The sequence below is a fragment of the Nyctereutes procyonoides genome, unplaced genomic scaffold (genome assembly GCF_905146905.1).
Source record: "Nyctereutes procyonoides isolate TBG_1078 unplaced genomic scaffold, NYPRO_anot_genome, whole genome shotgun sequence".
Lineage (NCBI taxonomy): Eukaryota > Metazoa > Chordata > Mammalia > Carnivora > Canidae > Nyctereutes > Nyctereutes procyonoides.
Window position 1 is genome coordinate 45,878 of NW_026575025.1, and position 22,381 is coordinate 68,258.

Below are 22,381 nucleotides of genomic sequence, written 5' to 3' on the forward strand. Positions count from 1 at the left end.
AGAGTAATTTTACAATCATGATATTGCTGCCCCAAATGCTTGATATTGTCATTGCTATTGGTAATGATTAAAAGGTTCTTCAATATATTGCGTCCATTTATTAACTATATTTTATTTTCAAAAACTTCATAATATCATTAATTCTTCAAGGTACACAGAGGAATGAGAGAAGAAAATTACACTCTGTCTCAAAATTATTGACTCTATGATCCTACTCTCCAGAAATGACTATTTTTATGTGTTTTTTTAAACATTCTAACAGTATACTTGTATATGTGTATCTCTTTTGTATATCAAATATGCCAATATTTCAAGGTTGATGATATTCCAAAAAGCTGCTGAACATGCAAACACAAGTTATTTTGTGACATTATCTTATTACCTTACTGGGATAATAGTAAATAACTATATTTTATTATGTGCATATACCTTTTTATCATAAACCACATTTAACAGTTTTACTGAATTTTTTAAAAGATTTTTATTTATTTATTCATGAGAGACACAGAGGCAGAGAAGTAGGCAGAGGGAGAAGCAGGCTCCATGCAAGGAGCCCGACGTGGGACTCGATTCGGGGTCTCCAGGATCAGGCCCTGGGCAGAAGGTGGCACCAAAACAATGAGCCACCCGGTATGCCCAGTTTTACTGCATTTTTTATTTAAAGATTGACCATCTGAGAATTTTTCATCTTTTGTCAGTTTATATTTTGCAGTCTTGATATTTTATCTGGAATGGCTATTAATCTAGCAAAACATTACATTTTCTGGTCAAGAACACAGGTGCTAGATGCCTACGTCTTGAGTTCAAATCCTAGTTCCACTATATACTGGTTTGGGAAAGTCACTTTGAGCATAATCATGGTACCTAGGTAGATAAAATGAGAAAAATACCTGGTTTGTAGTGAGTAAGAACTATTAATTGCCACCTCTGCTTCTTTCACTCTCATGATTTTACTTTTACTGTGTTTCTGGGGCTTTTTCCCTTTTCCTGTAATCTGATCTGCCAATTTTCCTATTTTAATTTAGCCTACTTCCAAAACATTTTAAAATTATACTATCTAAAAAAAATTATACTATCTACTCACTTCTCTCATAACCCTACGATAATCTTTTCTTTTAAGTATTGACTCTCAAATATCTGGAGTTATCGTAAAGAATGGGAAAAATATTCCACTGCTCTTAATAGTTTGAGTTTTAAGATAAATATAGTTGAGATCACTCATTACATAAGGCACACTATCATTGATATAAGAAGAATCCAAAGAGAAAAGAGACAAGATTACAAATTTCTAAAGAATAGCTTGGGAGTGAAAAATTCAGAATTATGTTAACAGATGAATCATAACTTCAACTGAAGAAAGACATTCTAAATTAGGTTTCCTGAGATGCAGATATTCTAAAGCAGAGCAGGAAGGTAGGTTAGCACAGCGATAGTGCTTAGAAACTGAAGTCACACAGTGTAGATTTGCACCCCAGCCAAATGCCCACCATGGTGAGATGCGTAACAAGTCCCTTGATATCTCTGTGCTTCATTTTCTTCACCTGAAAACATTAAGAGCAAAGCAACCTACTTTTTAGGGTTTCTATGCAGGCTAAATAATTCAGTATGTACAAAGCATGGGAGATGGAGGTCTGTGTATCTGCAATTGCACTCATTGCCTCATTAGGATTATTAGTATCAATTTTCCATTATGACGATTAGTATCAACTTTCAAAGATATTAATCTACCTTGTTAATTTACCCATAAAACAGATGCACAACTGTTTTGCACACTAATGTTCTGAATGGCAGACTTGTCACAATTGATTAGACATGATCACCATAACACACCATCATCAATGAGAGGCCAGAGTTAACCCCAGGGTTCACTCTTCGTGTGGTACATTCTATGGATTTGGGTAAATGTTAAGGACATGCATCCATCATTATAATATCATACAGAGCATTTCCACTTCCCTAAAAGCAGAATCATTTTAGACTCACAAAATATAGAAGATAATTCTTTTCATGTAGTGTCTAATATTCATTATATTCTGAATAAAATGTCTCACACTATTTTTGTTGAAGGAAAACAGCAATTTGAGTCTGATACTTATATGAGTTTGCATTGTGAGAATTATCAGTACATATGTACCACAAAATCAGCCTGGTATTTCACGAAAATCAGTACTACACATGGCCAATCCTAGAATTCTTTAAATGGATCATCCATGTTTCTAAATGGAAAGAAAGGACACATATTCAGATATTCTCTCTTCTCCTCATCCTCTAACTCTACCTCTTTTTATCACCTTGCTATAACTTGAAAAGGAAAAGTGTATTCTAAAAATATGATGAACCAAGAATATGATAAAATGGCTACTATGATTTTCTAATGCAATGGCTGAAATACTCACCATGACTTTCAAAGCCCACCATTGCTGTACCATAATCTTGCTTACCACATTTCCTCCCATGCCTCTGGGCATGTATGCACCAGGCATGCCTGACATTGCTGTCCTTCATAAATATGCCTCCACACCATTTCATTCACTAAAGTTTCAGGATTTCTTAGTGACAAAGACCTTCCTCTGATTAAACCTCCACTCTACATTGCTAACTGTGCACACTGTACTCAGTTAAGATGCCATCTACGAAGTAAAACCTTCCAGGTTTTAATGAAAACCTTTGCTGCTAATGACCACTCAATGGGAAGATATCTGTGTGTATGTGTGTGTGTGCGTGTGTGTACTGAATCAAACAATCCTTAATTATAGTCTCTTTTCATTTTGGCTTCAATATCTTTGTTCATCCATTATTTATCTCATAAAGCAAGTACAACTGTTCTATTTTGGGCAAATCAAGTTGGGCTGGCAGGCAGGTTAGCAGAGAGAAGAAACAAAGAAACCAGTACCTCTAGCCTTTGTGCTCCATGGCAACCTCTCCTTCTTGGACACTCCACCTCCTACTGCCATGAGAATCATCATTCCTCAGCCACTTGAGTGGAGCCAGCATAAAGCCAGAAACCGTAAATAGGTTAGGAACAAAACCATGGACAAATCCAGTACATGTCCTGACTAGCAAACGGATGGAAAATTCTGATGAGTTAGGGAAAAAAAAAGAGACCAGCATTTATATTTATACTTAAATGTAAATACACAGTGCAAGGCTGAGCAAAGATTTTTGCTAGGGACCAAAGAGGGCTTCATCCTAGGATTTCACTAGAGTTTTCTTCTCATTCCTCCGCTCTGTAGATCATCCCTTACTCCAACATCAGAAAGAAAATGTAATTCTTAGGTATCAGGGGTTTAGGCAGCCAACATTACCATCATTAATATCAGAACAAGGAGTATCATAGTGCCATAGTACCTTGCTAACAACACTCTCTAAGAATACGGACTGCCATGGTCAGTATACAGCCTTTACATTTGCTGGCCTTAAACCTTGCAAGTAAGAAACCCACCTGTGTAGGATACTATACCTCTGCACCCTTCAATGTACCCCTCATTCAATAAGAGTTGGTCCTGAGACTGTGCTGCATCAAGAACAGTGAAAGGAAAAACCCAGACACATCAGAATCTTTTCATCACTGACAGAAATGCTTCTGGAACTTCATGCTTTTCAAAGATTTAGAGGATTACATAATGGCAACTGCCAGTAATCCAGTGCTGAATGGTGATCGAGAAAAGAACATAGCATAGTTGGCTTGAAAACTTACCATAATTCTTGCACAGAAATAGATGAGATCCAATAGAGAGCCCATAGTTTTTGCTCTTGCAAATCTGATTTATTTTGAAGATGAATCATGTGCAGTGGGTTTGCAACATGTAAACTGTCCTTCAAATGTATCTTCTTGGCTTTCCCTTGCAGGATCCATGGGGAGAGCAGATACACCATAGGTAGACCTAATCTTTCCTGGAGGCTTGGGTTAGACTCTTCAATAAGGTCTGTAATTATCACAGAAAGTTTCTTATATCTACTGTTAGATAATTCTAGAATGTAAAGGTATAATTCCCACTATTCTATGATAGAAACATCTCTAAAGCCAGCTCTAGTACTCCAAACCCAAAACAATTCCTTGGCAGAGCAAGTGGACTAACATTTTTTCTTCCTACACCTGATATATATAGACAATTCATAGAAGTTCACAAATACCCAGCCTTTGGAGGGATAAGAGTTCTGCCCTCCCCCCCCCAATCCCAAAGGATATACTCTTAAACTACTAAACTCAGTCACTCCTGGGCCACTGCAAGCCATGGTGCCAAGTAATCCCAGACAAGGCTGTCAAGAGGCAGATTCTTCCCACAGAGTCCTTTTCCCCTCCAAGACTCTGAAGGGACCCATCTCATTTCTGTTACCAACTGCTCCACTGTTGTCAGTGCCCTAAAGAGAAAGTATTCCTTCAAGTCACACCGAAGTATAGGCTAAAAGTTCCAAAAGCTTTACTCTTTACATTGAATCTTTTCTAACAGCACACAAAACTCTGAGCACAGGTGCACATTCCAACACATGTGATATGATTGTATTCTAGCTTCAAGATTCATGTCTCTGTGAATTTAAGCAACTTTCTTCACTTCTCCCAATTTCCTATTCTAGAAAATGTTACTGTATATATAATAATTATTATCCATCTTAATGATACTGATATATAATTACTTGAGAATGAGTAATTAAAATTTCTATAATTTCTATAATATATGGAAGTTATTAACTCAAATCTAAAGCAGAAGAGAAAGTGGAAATGAACACCAATGAAAAATATATTTATAAAAATTAAAGAAAATACTTTAAAAGATTTTTTGTTTCAAAAGCAACTAAAGTTACAGACTACATACAATAAAATGCACAAGTTTTTTTTTTCTGACAATTCTATACACTGCTTAGTGCTTACCATAACAGGTGTACTCTCAATCCCCTTCACCCTATTCACCCATCTGGCCACCTCCCCTTTGGCAACCACCTTTTTATTCTCAGTATTTAAGAATATGAGTTTTTTGGTCTCCTTTTTTCTTTTCCATTTGTTTTCTTTCTTAAATCTACATATGAGTGAATTCACAGGATATTTGTCTTTCTCTGTCTGCGTTATTCACTTATATTAGACCCCCAAACTCCATCCATATCACTGCAAAACCATTTTGGAAAAATCCAATAGTGGAATTACTGGATCATATCACATCTATTTTTCATTTTTGAGAAAACTTCATCATGCTTCCACAGTGACTGCACCAGGTTACATTCCCACCAGCAGTGTATGAGGGTTCATTTTATTCAAAGTCTTTGCAACACTCCTTATTTCTTGTTTTTTGAATTTTAGCCATTCTGACAGGTATGAGGTGACATCTCATTGTGGTTTTGATTTGCATTTCCCTGATGGTGAATGATGTTGGACATCTTTTGATGTGTTGACTTGTTATTTATGTGTCTTCTTGGAAAAATGTCTATTCGGGTTCTCTGACCATTTTTAAGTCAGATTTTTAGTCTTTGTGGTGGTGAGTTATATACATTCTTTACGTCTTTTAGATATTAAACCCTTATCATTTTCATCTGTCTCCATGTATATTTTTATTTCTTGTCTGATTGTTTAGCTCACCTGTTCATTGTTCTGGAGCAGGTTATATAGCCTCCATGTATTTGTGTTCTTTCTAGGTTTCTTCTTGTACGTACTTATAGTTTCATACCACTGTGATCAAAAATGTGTATAATATGATTTCAATGTTTTTAATTTCTTAAGGCTTTTTTGCTTGTAGCCTAATATGTGATCTATTCAAGAGAATGTCCCAATGAACCAGAAAAGAAACTATCTTCTGCTGCATTAGGTATTAATGTTCTGAAAATAAATGTTAGGTCTATTTGGTCACATGTGTCCTTCAAGCCACTCTTTTCTTATTGATATTTTGTCTGGATGATCTCTCTATTGATATAATTGAGGAGTTAGAATTCGCTACTACTGTAGTACTATCAATTCCTTCCTTTTGACTGTTAATAGGTGTTTTTTGTAATTAGATGCACCCATGTCGGTACATAATATTTAAAATTATTACATACAATTTTTTATTGTTGGACTCCCTTGAGACCTAAGACACACATAGGTGGAAAGAGAAGGGATGAAAAAACATTTACCATGCAAATAGAAGCAAAAGGAAAGCTAAGGCAGAAAAACTAGTATCGGACAAAATAGGGGAGTCATGTCTCCTCTCTTCTCTGATCAAAGTTCTCCAATGGCGCTCCTCTTCGCTTCATCAAAAGGGAAGACATGTAATGCAACCAACAAGGCTCTATGTGATCTAGATAGACCCAACAATACCTCTTTGATCTCAACTAGTACTTTCAAGGATCCCATCTCATTAGCCTCATACCCTCCCAGACATTAACTGTGGTATATATCCACATGGCTGACACCTTCCCCCTCTTCAAGTATTTATTCCAACGTGATGTCTGCCGTGAAGACTACTCTGACCACCTATTAAAGCTGCAGAATGGGGAGAGACTTCACATGGCAGAGGAGTAGGGGACCTTCATCTTCTCTCGTCTCTGGAAATCAGCTGGATACCTAACAAATCATACCAAACAACTGCAAAATCAACTGGCGATCTGAGAAAAAGTTGCTACAATTCTACAAATAGAAAAACATCACTTTGAGTAATGCAGGGTGTATAGAGGAATGAATCTGAGGCCACATATTGGAGGATAAACCATGGGCATTGAAGCCTCCATTATCCGAGTACCAGAAAATGGTGTAAGCAGTGGATTGAAAAATTGGGACTTTTACAAGTTTGCCTGAAGGGTGGTCAGGAGGTGAAGAAAGACGGAATCCTGGGTTTGACAGCAAGGCCTCAGGATTCCTGGCATCACAAAAAGGATGGGGGTACCAGAGTGCAGCAGAGAGTTCCCAGGCATTGGGGCAGAGTACCTCATTGCAAACAGTCAGCCCAAGACCAACATTCAACTCAGTCTTGCCATAAACAGGGAATGTCAGCAAGGTGGAGTGACTGCTCTCTGAGGAGGGGCCCAGAAAGAAAGTGACAGAAACACTGAGAGGCCCCCACTTCTCCAGGAGGTGTATTATTACTGAGTGCCACAGAAGTCTTTAAAACTTGGATTCTTGAAATGGGATTACATGCACTGGGTCACAGGCTGGGTTAGCACTGAATGTGAACTGAAACCAGAGAGATAGCAGTGACTGACTGCTTTTCCCTGAGCACCCACTGAAGAGTAGGGGACATGAACTTTCAGCGTGAGGGCTAGAGGTGGGAGTGCACCTCTGATTTTCCTTCTCATCTCCCATAACGGTACAAAAAGCCTTAAGGCAACAAAAGTCAGATAGAGCAATCTAGAGCTATATATTTAGCCTGGCTCCCTGCAAAGGGCAGTGCAATACAGTCCAGGGCAGAGACACGTGAGAGTCACTGCACCAGGCACCCAGAAGATCCGAAAGGACATCTGCTAAGACTGAGGTTATCAATCATAGAGAACGGCCCAAATCCAGCACTAGGGGAAAATAGTATATAGAATTTAAGGGTTTTTCTCATGTTTCTTCACTCTTTTACATTAATCTTTTGTTGGCTTTTCAAATAATTTATTATTTTATCAACTCTTTTTAAAGTCTTTTTAATTTTCATTTCATAGTTCTATTTTATCCCGTCAATGAATTTAACTAATTGTATTGATTATATATAAGTTTGCCTTTCTTTCCATTTTTGGGATCTAGTTTCTTCAGAGAAGAAGGCCAATATACACCGAAGATCTAGTGTTGTGCTCCGTATGTTCAGCATTTTGTTATATTCTCTCTCTTCCTTTAATTATTTTACTGTTGCTTCTGATTTGTTTCGTGTATGTTCCTCTGGAATCACTGATGCATTTTAGTATTTTGTTCTCTTTCATCTCTTCCTCTCTGGTCAGAATGACAAAACAGAAGAACCCACTTCAAAAAAGAGTACAGAAGGCGGTATTCACTGCCAAAGATCTAATCAGTAGGGATAGAAGCAACATGTTGGAACTTGATTCAGAATAAAAATTATAAAGATACTACGTGGACTGAAAAAAGCATATAAGATACTAGAGCGTCCCTTTCTGGCAAAATAAAAGAACTAAAATCTAAGGAGTTCAAAACTAAAAAGGTTATTCCTGAGATGCAATAAAAAATGGAGGCATTAACTACTAAGAAACATGAGACAGAAGAGAGGATCAGTGATTAGAATAGAAGTAAGAGAAAAGGTGGGAAGAAAGGTATACATGAGCATATTATAGCTGAAAATTCCTCTAATCTGAGGAAGAGGACAGGCATTCAGATTCAGAAGGAACAAAGGATCCCCCTCAAAATCAATACAAAAGTAGGCTAACACCTCAACATATAACGGTGAAGCTTGTAAAGTTCAGAGACAAAGAACAAATTCTGAAAGCCTCTCAGGACAAGAGGTCCTGAACCTATGAGGGTAGGAAAAAAGGACTCCCAGATGTCTTATCCTCAGAGACCTGGAAAGCCCTATACTACTGGCATGATATATTCAGGGTGGTAAATGGAAACAGTATGCAGCCAAGGATACTACATCCAACAAGCCTGTCATTCACAATAGAGGGAGAAATGAAGAGCTCCAGGAAAAAGAGAAACTAAAAGAAATTGTGATCACTAAAACAGCCCACCAAGAAATATTAGAGGATCCTGAAAGTGAACAGAGAGCCCAAGGTAACATAAACCAGAAATGAAAAGAGATAATATTCAGAAATAATGACTTTACATGTTAAAAAATGACAATGGATTCGTATCGCTCAATTTTCACTCTAAATATGAATGGGCTAAATTTAGACCAAAAGACACTTCCAGATCAAAAGCGAGGAGGAAGAGAACCATCTATCATGTTAGTGGACATAAAAAAAAAAGTTTAGGTGGCAATCTTTGTATCAGACACATTAGTTTCTAACCTGAAGACAGTCATAAGAGATGAGGAAGGACAATGTATCATAATTAAGTGGTCTATCAAACAAGAAGAACTAACAACTGCAAATATTTAGACTCTAATAGAGGAGCAGCCAAATATATAAAGCAAATAACAACAGAATTAAGAAACACTTTGACAATAATACAGTAATAGTGGGCATCTTTAACACAACATTCACAAAAATGCACAGATCATCAAAGCAGAATTTCACTAAGGAAACAAGGGCTTTGAATGACACACTGGACCAGACGGACATTACAGACATATTCAGAGCATGCCCTCCTAAAGCAAAAGACTACGTATTCTTCGTGAGTGAACATGGATCATTTTCCATTATCGATCACAGCTAAATCAAAAATCAAGTCTCAACTGAATTGAAAAGATTGGGATTATTCCCTGCAATTTTTCTGACTATAATGATTGGAATTTTGAACTCAATCACAAGAGGAAATTTAGGAGGGACAAAATTCATTTGGGTTAAAGCATCCTACTAAAGAATGAATGGGTCACACAAGAAACTAAAGAAGAATCTTTAAAAATTCATGAAATGAAATAAAAGGAAAACACAACAGTTCAGATGAAGCAAAGGCAGTCTTAAGAGAGAAGTATACAGTGATACAAGCTGTTCTCAACACAGGAAAAGTCTCAACTACACAACTTAAGCTTACACCTAAAGGAGCTAAATGTCGCAAGAGAAGAGAAATAATACAGATTATAGCAGAAATTGATGAAATACAAACTAAAAGAACAGTAGACTAGAACAACAAAACGAGGAGCTGGTTACTTTGAAAGAATTAATACAATCAATAAACCACTGGACTGACTTATCAAAAACAAAAGATCAAGGACCTGAATAAATAAAACCATAAATGAAAGAGGTGAGATCACTACCAACACCAAGGAAATACAAACAATTTCATAAATTGTTATGTGCGATTATATGCCAACCAATTAGGCAATCTAGAAGAAATGGAAGCATTCCTGGAAACACATGACCTACGAAAACTGAAGCAAGAAGAAATAGAAAGCCTGAACAGAATCAAAACCAGCAAAGAAATTGAAGCAATAATCAAAGATCACCTAACAAACTAGAACTCAAGACCAGATGATTCCTACGGGAATTCTACCAAACATTTAAAGAATTAATACCTATTTTGGAAGCTATATCAAAAAATAGAAATGGAAGGAATACTTCCAAACTTATTCTATAAGACCAGCATTACGTTGTTCTCAAAACCAGACAAAGACTCCACCAAAAGGAAAAATACAGAACAATATCCCCAATAAACAAGGATGCAAAAATTCTCAGGAGACAGCCATTAGGATCCAAAAGCACATTGAAAGGATTAATCACCATGACCAAGTGGGATTTCTTCCTGGGCTTCAACGATGGTTCAACATCTGCAATCAATCAGAGTGATACATCACATTAATAAAAGAAAGGATGACAACCATACAATCCTCTCAGTTGATGCAGAAAAAGCATTCGACAAAATACAGCATCCTTTCCTGATTAAAACTCTCCACATTGTAGGGATACAGGGTACTTATCTCAATATCATTAAAGCTGTATACAAAAAAAAAAAAAAACCCACAGAGAATACCATTTTCAATGGTCAGGAACACAGCAGGGATACCGACTCACCACTGTTGTTCAAAATAGTACGAGACATTTTAACCTCAGTAAGGAGACAAAAAAAGAAAAAAAACAGAATAAAAGGCTTCCAAATCAGCAAAGAAGCCATCGAACTCTCACTCTTTACAGATGACATGATACTATACGTGGAAAACCCAAAAGACTCCACTCAAATATTGCTAGATCTCATATTCATAACATGGCAGCATATGAAATCAATGCTCAGAAATAAGTTGCAGTTCTATACAGTAAAACTGAAGAAAGTGACATTAAGGGATTAATCCCATTGACGATTGCACCAAAAATCAAAAATACCTATTGAAAAACCTAACCAAAGTGGTAAAAAAGTTCTCTACTCTGAAAACAATAGAATACTTATGAAAGAAATTAAAGACGACAGAATTTATTGGAAAAAAATTCCATGCTCATGATTGGAAGAACAAATATTGTGAAAATGTCTATGCTACCCAGAGCAATCTACACATTCAATGCAATCTCTATCAAACTATAATCAGTAGTTTTCACCGAGCTGGAACTAATAATCCTAGATTTGTATGGAACCAGAAAAAAAAACCCAGGTAAGGTTTGAGGAAAGTTGCAAAAGAAAACCAAAACTGGTGGCATCACTATTCTGGACCTCAAGCTATATTACAAACTTGTAAGCATCAGAGAATATACTCCTGGCACAGAAGCGAACACATACATCAACAGAATAGAGGATCCAGGAATGAATCCTCATCATTATGTTCCACTAATATTCAAATCTTCAACAAACCAGGGAGGAATATCCAATGGAAAATAGTGTCTTCAACAAATGATTGGAAAGCCACATTCCAGCAGAATGGAACTGGATCATTTTCTTACACCAACACAAAAAGTATCCCAAAAGTTGTTGATAGACCTGTGAGACAAGAATCCATCAAAGATCTAGAGGAGGGCAAAGCTGAAACATCTTTCACCTCAGCCACAGCAACTTCTTGCTAGACACAGCTCTCCAGGCAAGGGAAAGAAAAGCAAAAATGAACTATCGGGACTGCATCAAGATATAAAGCTTTCACACAGCAAAGGATATAGTCAATGAAAGGAAAAGGCAACGTACAGAATAGGGAAGGTATTTGCAAATGATGTATCAGGCTAGTATTCAAGATCTCTAAAGATCTTACTTAACTCAATACCCCCAAAACATTGCTGTCAGGAAATAGAAGAGTTGAACAGACATTTCTTAAAGTAGACATACAAATGGCCAGCAGACACATGAATAATGCTCCACATGCCTTGACATCAGGGAATTACAACTCAAAACCACAATGAGATACCATCTCACACCAGTCAGAATGGCTAAAATTGACAAGTCAGGAAACAACAAATGTCGGTGAGGATGCAGAGAAAGAGGACCCTCTCACAATACTAGTGAGCATGCATGCTGATGCAGCCACTCTGGAAAACAGTATGGAGGTTCCCCAAGAGTTTGAAAATAGAGTTACCCTACAACCCAGCAATTGAACTACTAGCAATTTACTCCAAAGATACAATTGTATTGAATCAAAGGACCACCTGCAGCCCAATGTTCACAGCAGGAATATGCAAGATAGACTGTATAAAGAGTCAGATGTCCATCCACAGATGAATGGATAAAGATGTGGTGGATAATACAATGGACTATTATGCAGCCATCAGAAGGATTAAGCCTTACTATTTACATCAATATGGATGGAATCAGAGGATATGATTCTGAGAAAAATAAGTCATTTAGAGAAAAAAATTATCATATGATTTCACTCGTGTGGAATTTAAGAAACAAAACAGAGGATCATGGAAAAGGAAGGGGAAGTTGAAATAGGATGAAATCAGAGAGGGAGACAAATTATGAGAGACGCTTAATATGTGAAAGAAACTGAGGGTTGCTGGAGAGGAGATTGTTGGGGTAATGGGGTAACCGGATGACAGGCTTTAAGAAGGACACATGAGGTCATAAGTACTGGGTATTATAGCAACTGATGAATTACTAAATTCTACATCTGAAAATAATGATATACTATATCAATGACAATTAAAATTTAAATGAAGCAAACAAAAGACAGATAGTGATCATTAGAACATAATCATTGGAAGTAGAGGTCCAGTTTTTCTACGGAGGGTACCTCATCCTGGGCAGGAGGAGAAAGATTCTATTAGCAGGTAACGTTTCAACTGTGTTTGAATTCTCTTCAGATTTCCTGAGGGAAATTGCTGAAACATATCAATCAATATGTTTAATGATGATTAGAACCAATTAATAACAAAAAAGATCAGGTGGAAATACCCATGTGAAAATTACTGGGGTGAAAATTCTAGAAAGGGAGACTCTAATGCAGCACTCCTGGGGTATAATCAAGGAGCTGTGAAAGACCAGGAACATAATGGTCCAGCTAGAGAGTTGCAAGAAGCAAGAACAGAAATACACACAGGGTCAGACTATATAGTGCTGAGACCACTGACTCTCCCTGAAACCACAAAGGATATGAATGTTGTTATTGTCTCTTAAAAATGACACAGACTCCAAAATTTTCAGGAGCACTGACTCACTTTTGTGCTATAAGGAGTTGGGGGAATAGTTGTGAAAAGATTTTGCAGCTAGCTTCTATTTGTCCTTTAAGTTTTGATTGAAGGAACTTTACAAATGCATTAGAAAATATTTGACCATAAAATACTTCTCTTAGCTTAATATTTTACAATTGCTATCGTGTTCAATACAGAAGAAAAAGTCCATAAGCGTAGGATGACCTGCATCTTAGAGAAACCCTTCGGATGATTTTTATTTTATTATGATCCAGAAATACAAACACTGGGAAGGACCTCAGAATGAGGTCCATGTCTTTATATCTGTGAAATATATAAGGTTTTAGAACTTGATAAAGGTCAATCAAATAAATAATGTCATGCTAGATTTACTTTATGTTTCTCATTCTATTATTGAGAACTCATGAGACTGTGCCATCCTACAATTAGTAGTCAGGTAACAACATGCCTCTATCTCTCAGTAAATACATTTTAGCAGACAAGGCCTGGAATTTTTTTACGTATTCCGCTTTCCAACACAATCCTAAGTTTGCTGATTTCTGTTGCCAGGATTTCCTGATAATCAACTTCGATTAATAAAACAAAAAGAACTATTTCTGAGATGCCTACATGGGATTTTTTAACATTTAGTCTGAATTATAATTAAACTACAGCAAACTAAAAGTAAAATGAGTCTCGTTAACTTGATCAAGGAATATGTTCCAGAAGTCTAAAGGAAATGTTACCTTTAATTTTAAGAGAGTTCCATTAAATTCAGGAACAAGATAAGGCCACCTTCTATAGCTGTCATTATTATGTACTGCACTGGCTTTTAATACCAGGTCCTTAACCCCATATACTAACAGAGATCAAAAGATTTAAAACATTGAATGATGCCAAACTGTGCAAAGATATTTAAGAAGGATTTTAAGCCCTTACACCCCGTAGAAATGGAACAAATCTTTTCCCCTTTAGAGTCTACCAGGACTAAGTTCTTGTATGCGGTTGCCTAATGAGGCGAATATATCCAAATTTGTCCCTCACCCAGGTTTTCAAGAGAAATTAGGCATTCATATTTCATATGCATGTTAATTATTTGAATATACCGATGACCTATTATAAAATCTTACGTTAAACAATTTTTGGATTAAACAAATTTGCAAATTTTCAGGTAAATTCAGTCTAGCAGCCTGTCACTTTGGAAATTCTGTGTCAAACAATGAATGGAAAAGGAAATAAAGTAGTTGAAGCAACACAACACAAGTCATTATTCGCTGATGTGTTCATCTACTTCTCCAAACCAAGACAATCAGCTTGCAGATTAAACTACTTATTAAAAGAGCTTACTCAAAAACCAGCATAATAGTACTTCCAAATGTAAGTATAATAGACAATTATAAAATGGAATAAATCTCCACTAGAATAAAAATAAAATTATGAGATGTAACAGAAACATGAATAGTCTTCATGGAAGAACAGTAAAACTAAACAAAAAGAAATACAACAACTGAATCAGGTAAATTATACAGTTTGGAAGTGAATGAACTGCCTCTTTAAAGTTGTTAATTTTTCCCATTTAATTGACACACGGAGTGAATTCCTAAACATACTTACTGAAGATGATCTGCATGGAAACGGAGTAAAAGATTCTAAAGTACATATGGTTGAATATATAGAAGAATCAAGGATTTTGGGGGGTAGAGGGAGAAGAACCAAGTGCAAATATATCATAAAGCTGTAGTATGATATCAAATTGGGTATGCCCACAGAATAAACAAATATGTTAAGAGGACAGAGTATCATGCAAACAAATTCAACAATATATATTTGGTAATTTAATATAGAATGAGGTTGAAAGTATCAACATGAAAATAAATTATAATAAGATAAATGACTATCGATTTGGAAAAAAGGTTAGGAAGTATGTCAAAAACTCAGTAAGGGGGATCCCTGGGTGGCGCAGCGGTTTAGCGCCTGCCGTTGGCCCAGGGCGCGATCCTGGAGACCCGAGATCGAATCCACGTCAGGCTCCCGGTGCATGGAGCCTGCTTCTCCCTCTGCCTATGTCTCTGCCTCTTTCTCTCTCTGTGTGTGACTATCATAAATAAATAAAATTTTTAAAAAAAAGTTAAAAAAAAAAAAACTCAATAAGGGCAGCCCCGGCAGCTCAGTGGTTTAGCGCCGCCTTCAGCCCAGGGCCTGATCCTGGAGACCCAGGATGGAGTCCCACGTCGGGCTCCTTGCACAGAGCCCACTTCTCCCTCTGCCTGTGTCTCTGCCTCTCTCTCTCTCTCTCTCTCTCTCTCTTTCTCTCTCTCTCTCTGTCTCTCATGAATGAATAAAATCTTTTTTTTTAAAAAAATGCATTAGTTACAGCAGGAATCGGGACATGGGAGATGGAATGGAAGGAGAGTGCACTCGTTTCCTTTTTCATAGCTCATAATTATTTTTAATAATGTAAAAACAAACCCGATTCAAAGAAAATGTAGTGTTTTAAATTTCTGGACATAATGCAGTCACTGAACTTCCCCTTTGCTGAAAGTAGCTAGAGGCTGCACAAAATACTGGAAACATCGTTTTCACTATTGGATGACTGGCAACCTACTCCTGGGACCCTTTAGGGAAAGGGGACAGATCGGGGAGGGCTAGGACAGCCTCAGGCTAACCAAGAAGCCTCCAACCCCTTGTAGAGGTGAGTAGAACTGCAAATGGCTCCCCTCACCCTTGACATCACAAAACGGTTCTCTAAGAGCTCTCTTGGATCTTTAATGAATTCCTTTTCTTTTTTATCCCCCTGAACATTCAAGGATTGATTTTCAGACTTCCTTTCCTTTCTCCCCTTCCAATGCTTGGAGTGATTCCTTGTCCCCTTTCCTCATGACTACTTCCTCATGTCAACCCCCACCCAATTCACTTTGAAATATTCCCCATTGGCAGATACGGTTTAATTATACCAATTTGTTCATGAAAATGTATCTTTTCTGTGAGTGCAAACAAATATTTCTCTAATGTCCTCTTTCATTCTCTGATAAATGTCCTCATTGGGTCTTAAGTATTTAGTCGACCACCACTTCCTATGTAAGAATACTGGGCATCTTTGGTGGGACAGGATAACATTGTGCTTCCATTGGCAGAAACTTTTCACATACTTATGAAGTTCATGGTATTCTTTTCTCATTAGCTTATATTAATTAAAGTAATACTTCCTGGTGCCAATTTGTTGGGTATTATCAACTCAGGTACTGAAAGAGCATCACATGGAAGTGCTTGATTATAGATTATGATGTGGCAGTGGTGGTGGCAGGTGTGTATTATACATATCAGTTGGGCTATCTTCAAAGGTGAAAATGTATATTTTAAAACATTCTCCTATAAAAACAAAAGACAAAAATTGAAATGAACTAAAACAGACTTTTCAATCATGAGTTCTTCCAAATAATCTGAATTTTTATTTTTCAGACATATTAGGACAGAAAGAAAGCTTTTTTTTTTTTTTTTTTTCTGATACCCAAACAAACAAACTTGGCAGTCAAGGGAGGTAAGCTACATTAAGTCAAGATGTAGAGATACTGAGACTTCACTTTTTTTTTCCTGCAAATGTCCATGCATCCAAAATTGATTCTCAAAAAATAAGAAAGGCAAAGCTTCTGCTCTCCAACTTGAACAAAGTTCCCACTTTTCCTTGCCCTTTTCTTGCCTTTCACCTTGCCTCCCTTCTCCCCTTTATCTCCCTTCTGTGTATTTCTTTCTGCATATTCCTGCTGTCAAACCCCCTCACTGTCTCTTCCTTCTCCCTTGTGAAGAGCAATAGGAACGACCCCCCAAAAGGCAGCTGAGTGGCTGATATCACCCATCACTGCCAAGTATAAGATTCTCCTTCTTTCACCGCTCACAGAATTTTGAGAAATTTTCCAGTCACAGTACAGGTTTTCACGAATATTTAAGCTTTTATTAGAGGTTGAGGGTCCCTCCATGTAGATTCCTCAGTGAGGCAAGCTCAAGTATAGATTCCAGAGCAGAATTTCTTAGAACACCTTCTCCAAATGCCAGGTTCTCAAGACAGCCACCTACATTAACTTCCAGTTACATATGGATTAACACCTTGACCACATTCATTACGCTAGAGTAAAACTTAGACAAAGAATTGGTGTGTGCTCACACACACAATCATTCTCTCACTATTTAATGCTTTCCTTCTGAAGGCAAATTGATCCAGGAAGCTAAAATATCATACTATTCACATATTCATCTTGACAATGACCAGATGTCAAAACCTTTCAACTAAGTTCTATGATAGGGTTTTCTTTCTTTCTTTCTTTTTTATTTATGATAGTCACACACACACACACACACACACACACACACACAGAGGCAGAGACACAGGCAGAGGGAGAAGCAGGCTCCATGCACCCGGAGCCCGACGTGGGACTCGATCCCGGGTCCCCAGGATCGCGCCCAGGGCCAAAGGCAGGCACCAAACCGCTGCGCCACCCAGGGATCCCAATGATAGGTTTTTCAAGGTGGTTTGGAATTCAAGTAATCCTATTCTTTTTTTTTATTAGATTTTTTATTTATTCATGAGAGACAGAGAGAGGGCGAGGGGCAGAGACCCACGCAGTGAGACAAGCAGGCTCCATGCAGGGAGCCCAATATGGGACTCGATCCCGGATCTCCACGATCACACCCTGGGCCAAAGGCGGGCGCTAAACTGCCAAGCCATCCAGAGATCCCCAAGTAATCTTATTCTAATGCAATTCTCTCAGAATAAGGAGTCTTTCTATTTATTACTATTTATTAATATTAATAAAATTAAATATACAAAAAAGCATGATTAAAAATACTAATTGGTTTTAATCGTGAAGGAAAAAATTTTTATCTTTCCTGTCCATGAAGGAAAACCAAACTTTTAAGAAAATATACATTAGAATCCCTGAATATCATGTATCAGGAGAAGTCACACTTTGCTGCACCATAACTTTTTCATGGCATTTTTCACTTCCGCGTTCCTCAGTGTATAGATCAGAGGGTTCAGCAAGGGTGTCCCAATGGTATAAAACACAGCCACCACCTTGTCTACTGGAAATGTAGTTGCCGGGCGTGTATACATGAATATACATGGGCCAAAAAATAGGACAACCACAATAAAATGGGAGGTGCAGGTTGAAAGGGCTTTTCGCTTTCCTTCTGCACTGTAGTTTCTCAGAGAGTACAAGATGATAACATAGGAGATAAGCAGAATTATGAAACTCACCGTGCATATGGCTCCACTGTTAGTAATAACTAGCAAATTTATTATATAAGTGTCCATGCAAGCAAGTTTCAGCAAGGGCTGCAAGTCACAGAAATAGTGATCAATCACATTGGGACCACAGAAAGGCAATCTCAAAGCCAGGAAAATTTGTGCCAAAGAGTGGATACAGGATCCCACCCAACCCAGAATCACCAGCACACTGCAGACATGCCTGTTCAGGATGGTTGTGTAACGCAAGGGCTTACAAATGGCTACATAGCGATCAAAAGCCATTAGGATCAGCACGAAGATTCCCATGCAACCAAAGAAATGGGATGAAAAGACCTGAATCATGCACTCATTGTAGGAAATGGTCTTCTGCTGAGAAAGGGCATCCACAATCAACCTGGGAGCTGTGGTTGTAGAGAAGCAGGCATCAGCAAAGGACAGGTAAAATAGGAAGAAGTACATGGGACTCCCAAGGGTCCTGCTTCTTTTAATAGTCACTAGAATGAGAAAGTTTCCCAACAGTGTGGCAAGATAAAGCAACAAGAAGACCCCAAATATTGCTTTCTGTTTTCTTGGATCCTGTGTCAAGCCAAGTAGAATGAATTCATTCACGCTGCTATTCGTTGACATAGTAGTTTGCAGGTAAGGTGAACTTGATAAAAGCTTAATCTGCAAAGGAAGAAAAGATGTGACATCTTGGGGAGATCATTGGGCTGACCTCTCAATTCCTTATTTTTGCTCTGTTAACCTCCAATTTTTTTAATCCCTGTGAATCTTTGTAAATCTGCAAAAGTCCAAGCCTCTCCCAGATCTCTGTATTGATTCAGAAACTAACCCAATTGGATCAAAGCCTTTGCATTTGGATAATAAAATGTCAATATCCTTTAAAAATTTTGATTCCTACCAAGATTGAAAATGGCAGAACTTTACTTTCCTTGGTCAGGTGCTTTCACTGCCTTGAAACTTGGCCTTCAGGCAGCCAGGGTGGCTCAGTGGTTTAGCCGCCGCATTCAGCCTGGGGCATGATCCTGGAAACCCAGGATCAAGTCCTATGTCAGGCTCCTGGCATGGAGCCTGCCTCTCCCTCTGCCTGTTTCTCTGCCACTCGCTCTCTCTCTCTCTCATTAATAAATAAATAAAATCTTAAAAAAAAAAGAATTTGGCCTTGACCTGAAAATTTATGTCTAATAGTTGCCCTACTTTACCTTGAGTTTCCCTAAGAATGAAAAAAAAAGATTTTATGAACATATATACACACATCTAGTTCCTGTATTTTGCATTTTATCTATGTGCTTCGAAATCTGAAAAACACTATTCCGATATTATTTAGCACTCATTATTTTGGAGAAACGTCCTGAAGAAAATATCCTCAGTTGAGTTCACTGATTTTGGGGTCCCTGACTTCATCTCTGAGCCTATCAGTATCTTGGATGAAATATCCTTTACAAAAACTTATTTTGACAGTCTTTACCCTCTTGTGTTATATGTCACCTTCACTGATAGTCATATTTGATAACAAAGGCCTGGAAAACTTTGAGGTTTGTCATAATTGAGGAAATTTCCTGTTTACCCTCTACTGTTCTATTAAACTGATGTCATCGAGAATCTCTGCATATGGATTCAATGTGGAAGAAAAAATCTTAATGATGTCTATAATCTAAACAGTGTTTTTACACACATATGTTCCTTTTTGACCCTGAGTTGCCAATTTTCTAAAAATACCGTTTGAAGAAAATTCGATAATTCAATATACTATGTTATGATCTTTCTGTTTCAAATTCTTGTTCATAGCATATATAGTTTGTCACTGAAATCATTGTATGCCATTGTGTGTTCTGATTTTGACTTGGAATTATTATAACACTTCTTCCCATGTTACTATATTTTCCATGGTTCAATAGTTCATTTAATAACCGACATTGTAAAATTTTTCTAAAAGGTATTTATTTGACCCTTTGTCAACCGAGATATTGCTGTTGCTTTCAATTTTCATTCTCACAAACAACAATTCAGAGTAATTTTACAGTCATGATATTGCTGCCCCAAATGCTTGATATTGTCATTGCTATTGGTAATGATTAAAAGGTTCTTCAATATATTGCGTCCATTTATTAACTATATTTTATTTTCAAAAACTTCATAATATCATTAATTCTTCAAGGTACACAGAGGAATGAGAGAAGAAAATTACACTCTGTCTCAAAATTATTGACTCTATGATCCTACTCTCCAGAAATGACTATTTTTATGTGTTTTTTTTAAACATTCTTACAGTATACTTGTATATGTGTATCTCTTTTGTATATCAAATATGCCAATATTTCAAGGTTGATGATATTCCAAAAAGCTGCTGAACATGCAAACACAAGTTATTTTGTGACATTATCTTATTACCTTACTGGGATAATAGTAAATAACTATATTTTATTATGTGCATATACCTTTTTATCATAAACCACATTTAACAGTTTTACTGAATTTTTTAAAAGATTTTTATTTATTTATTCATGAGAGACACAGAGGCAGAGAAGTAGGCAGAGGGAGAAGCAGGCTCCATGCAAGGAGCCCGACGTGGGACTCGATTCGGGGTCTCCAGGATCAGGCCCTGGGCAGAAGGTGGCACCAAAACAATGAGCCACCCGGTATGCCCAGTTTTACTGCATTTTTTATTTAAAGATTGACAATCTGAGAATTTTTCATCTTTTGTCAGTTTATATTTTGCAGTCTTGATATTTTATCTGGAATGGCTATTAATCTAGCAAAACATTACATTTTCTGGTCAAGAACACAGGTGCTAGATGCCTACGTCTTGAGTTCAAATCCTAGTTCCACTATATACTGGTTTGGGAAAGTCACTTTGAGCATAATCATGGTACCTAGGTAGATAAAATGAGAAAAATACCTGGTTTGTAGTGAGTAAGAACTATTAATTGCCACCTCTGCTTCTTTCACTCTCATGATTTTACTTTTACTGTGTTTCTGGGGCTTTTTCCCTTTTCCTTTAATCTGATCTGCCAATTTTCCTATTTTAATTTAGCCTACTTCCAAAACATTTTAAAATTATACTATCTAAAAAATTATACTCTACTCACTTCTCTCATAACCCTACGATAATCTTTTCTTTTAAGTATTGACTCTCAAATATCTGGAGTTATCGTAAAGAATGGGAAAAATATTCCACTGCTCTTAATAGTTTGAGTTTTAAGATAAATATAGTTGAGATCACTCATTACATAAGGCACACTATCATTGATATAAGAAGAATCCAAAGAGAAAAGAGACAAGATTACAAATTTCTAAAGAATAGCTTGGGAGTGAAAAATTCAGAATTATGTTAACAGATGAATCATAACTTCAACTGAAGAAAGACATTCTAAATTAGGTTTCCTGAGATGCAGATATTCTAAAGCAGAGCAGGAAGGTAGGTTAGCACAGCGATAGTGCTTAGAAACTGAAGTCACACAGTGTAGATTTGCACCCCAGCCAAATGCCCACCATGGTGAGATGCGTAACAAGTCCCTTGATATCTCTGTGCTTCATTTTCTTCACCTGAAAACATTAAGAGCAAAGCAACCTACTTTTTAGGGTTTCTATGCAGGCTAAATAATTCAGTATGTACAAAGCATGGGAGATGGAGGTCTGTGTATCTGCAATTGCACTCATTGCCTCATTAGGATTATTAGTATCAATTTTCCATTATGACGATTAGTATCAACTTTCAAAGATATTAATCTACCTTGTTAATTTACCCATAAAACAGATGCACAACTGTTTTGCACACTAATGTTCTGAATGGCAGACTTGTCACAATTGATTAGACATGATCACCATAACACACCATCATCAATGAGAGGCCAGAGTTAACCCCAGGGTTCACTCTTCGTGTGGTACATTCTATGGATTTGGGTAAATGTTAAGGACATGCATCCATCATTATAATATCATACAGAGCATTTCCACTTCCCTAAAAGCAGAATCATTTTAGACTCACAAAATATAGAAGATAATTCTTTTCATGTAGTGTCTAATATTCATTATATTCTGAATAAAATG

The 22,381-nt window shown here is 37.1% G+C and overlaps 1 protein-coding gene across 1 annotated transcript; it reads right to left on the minus strand.

Moving 5' to 3' along the window:
* Positions 1-18,043: 18,043 nt before the first annotated feature.
* Positions 18,044-18,958, minus strand: LOC129503132 (olfactory receptor 4C11-like). Its single transcript, XM_055315103.1, has one exon. It carries the CDS (start codon positions 18,956-18,958, stop codon positions 18,044-18,046), a length of 915 nt encoding a protein of 304 aa, XP_055171078.1.
* Between the last annotated feature and the right edge of the window lie 3,423 nt (positions 18,959-22,381).

Coding starts and splice junctions, on each gene's coding strand:
- LOC129503132 (XM_055315103.1), bottom strand. CDS start 18,958: ATGTCAACGAATAGCAGCGTGAATGAATTCATTCTACTTGGCTTGACA.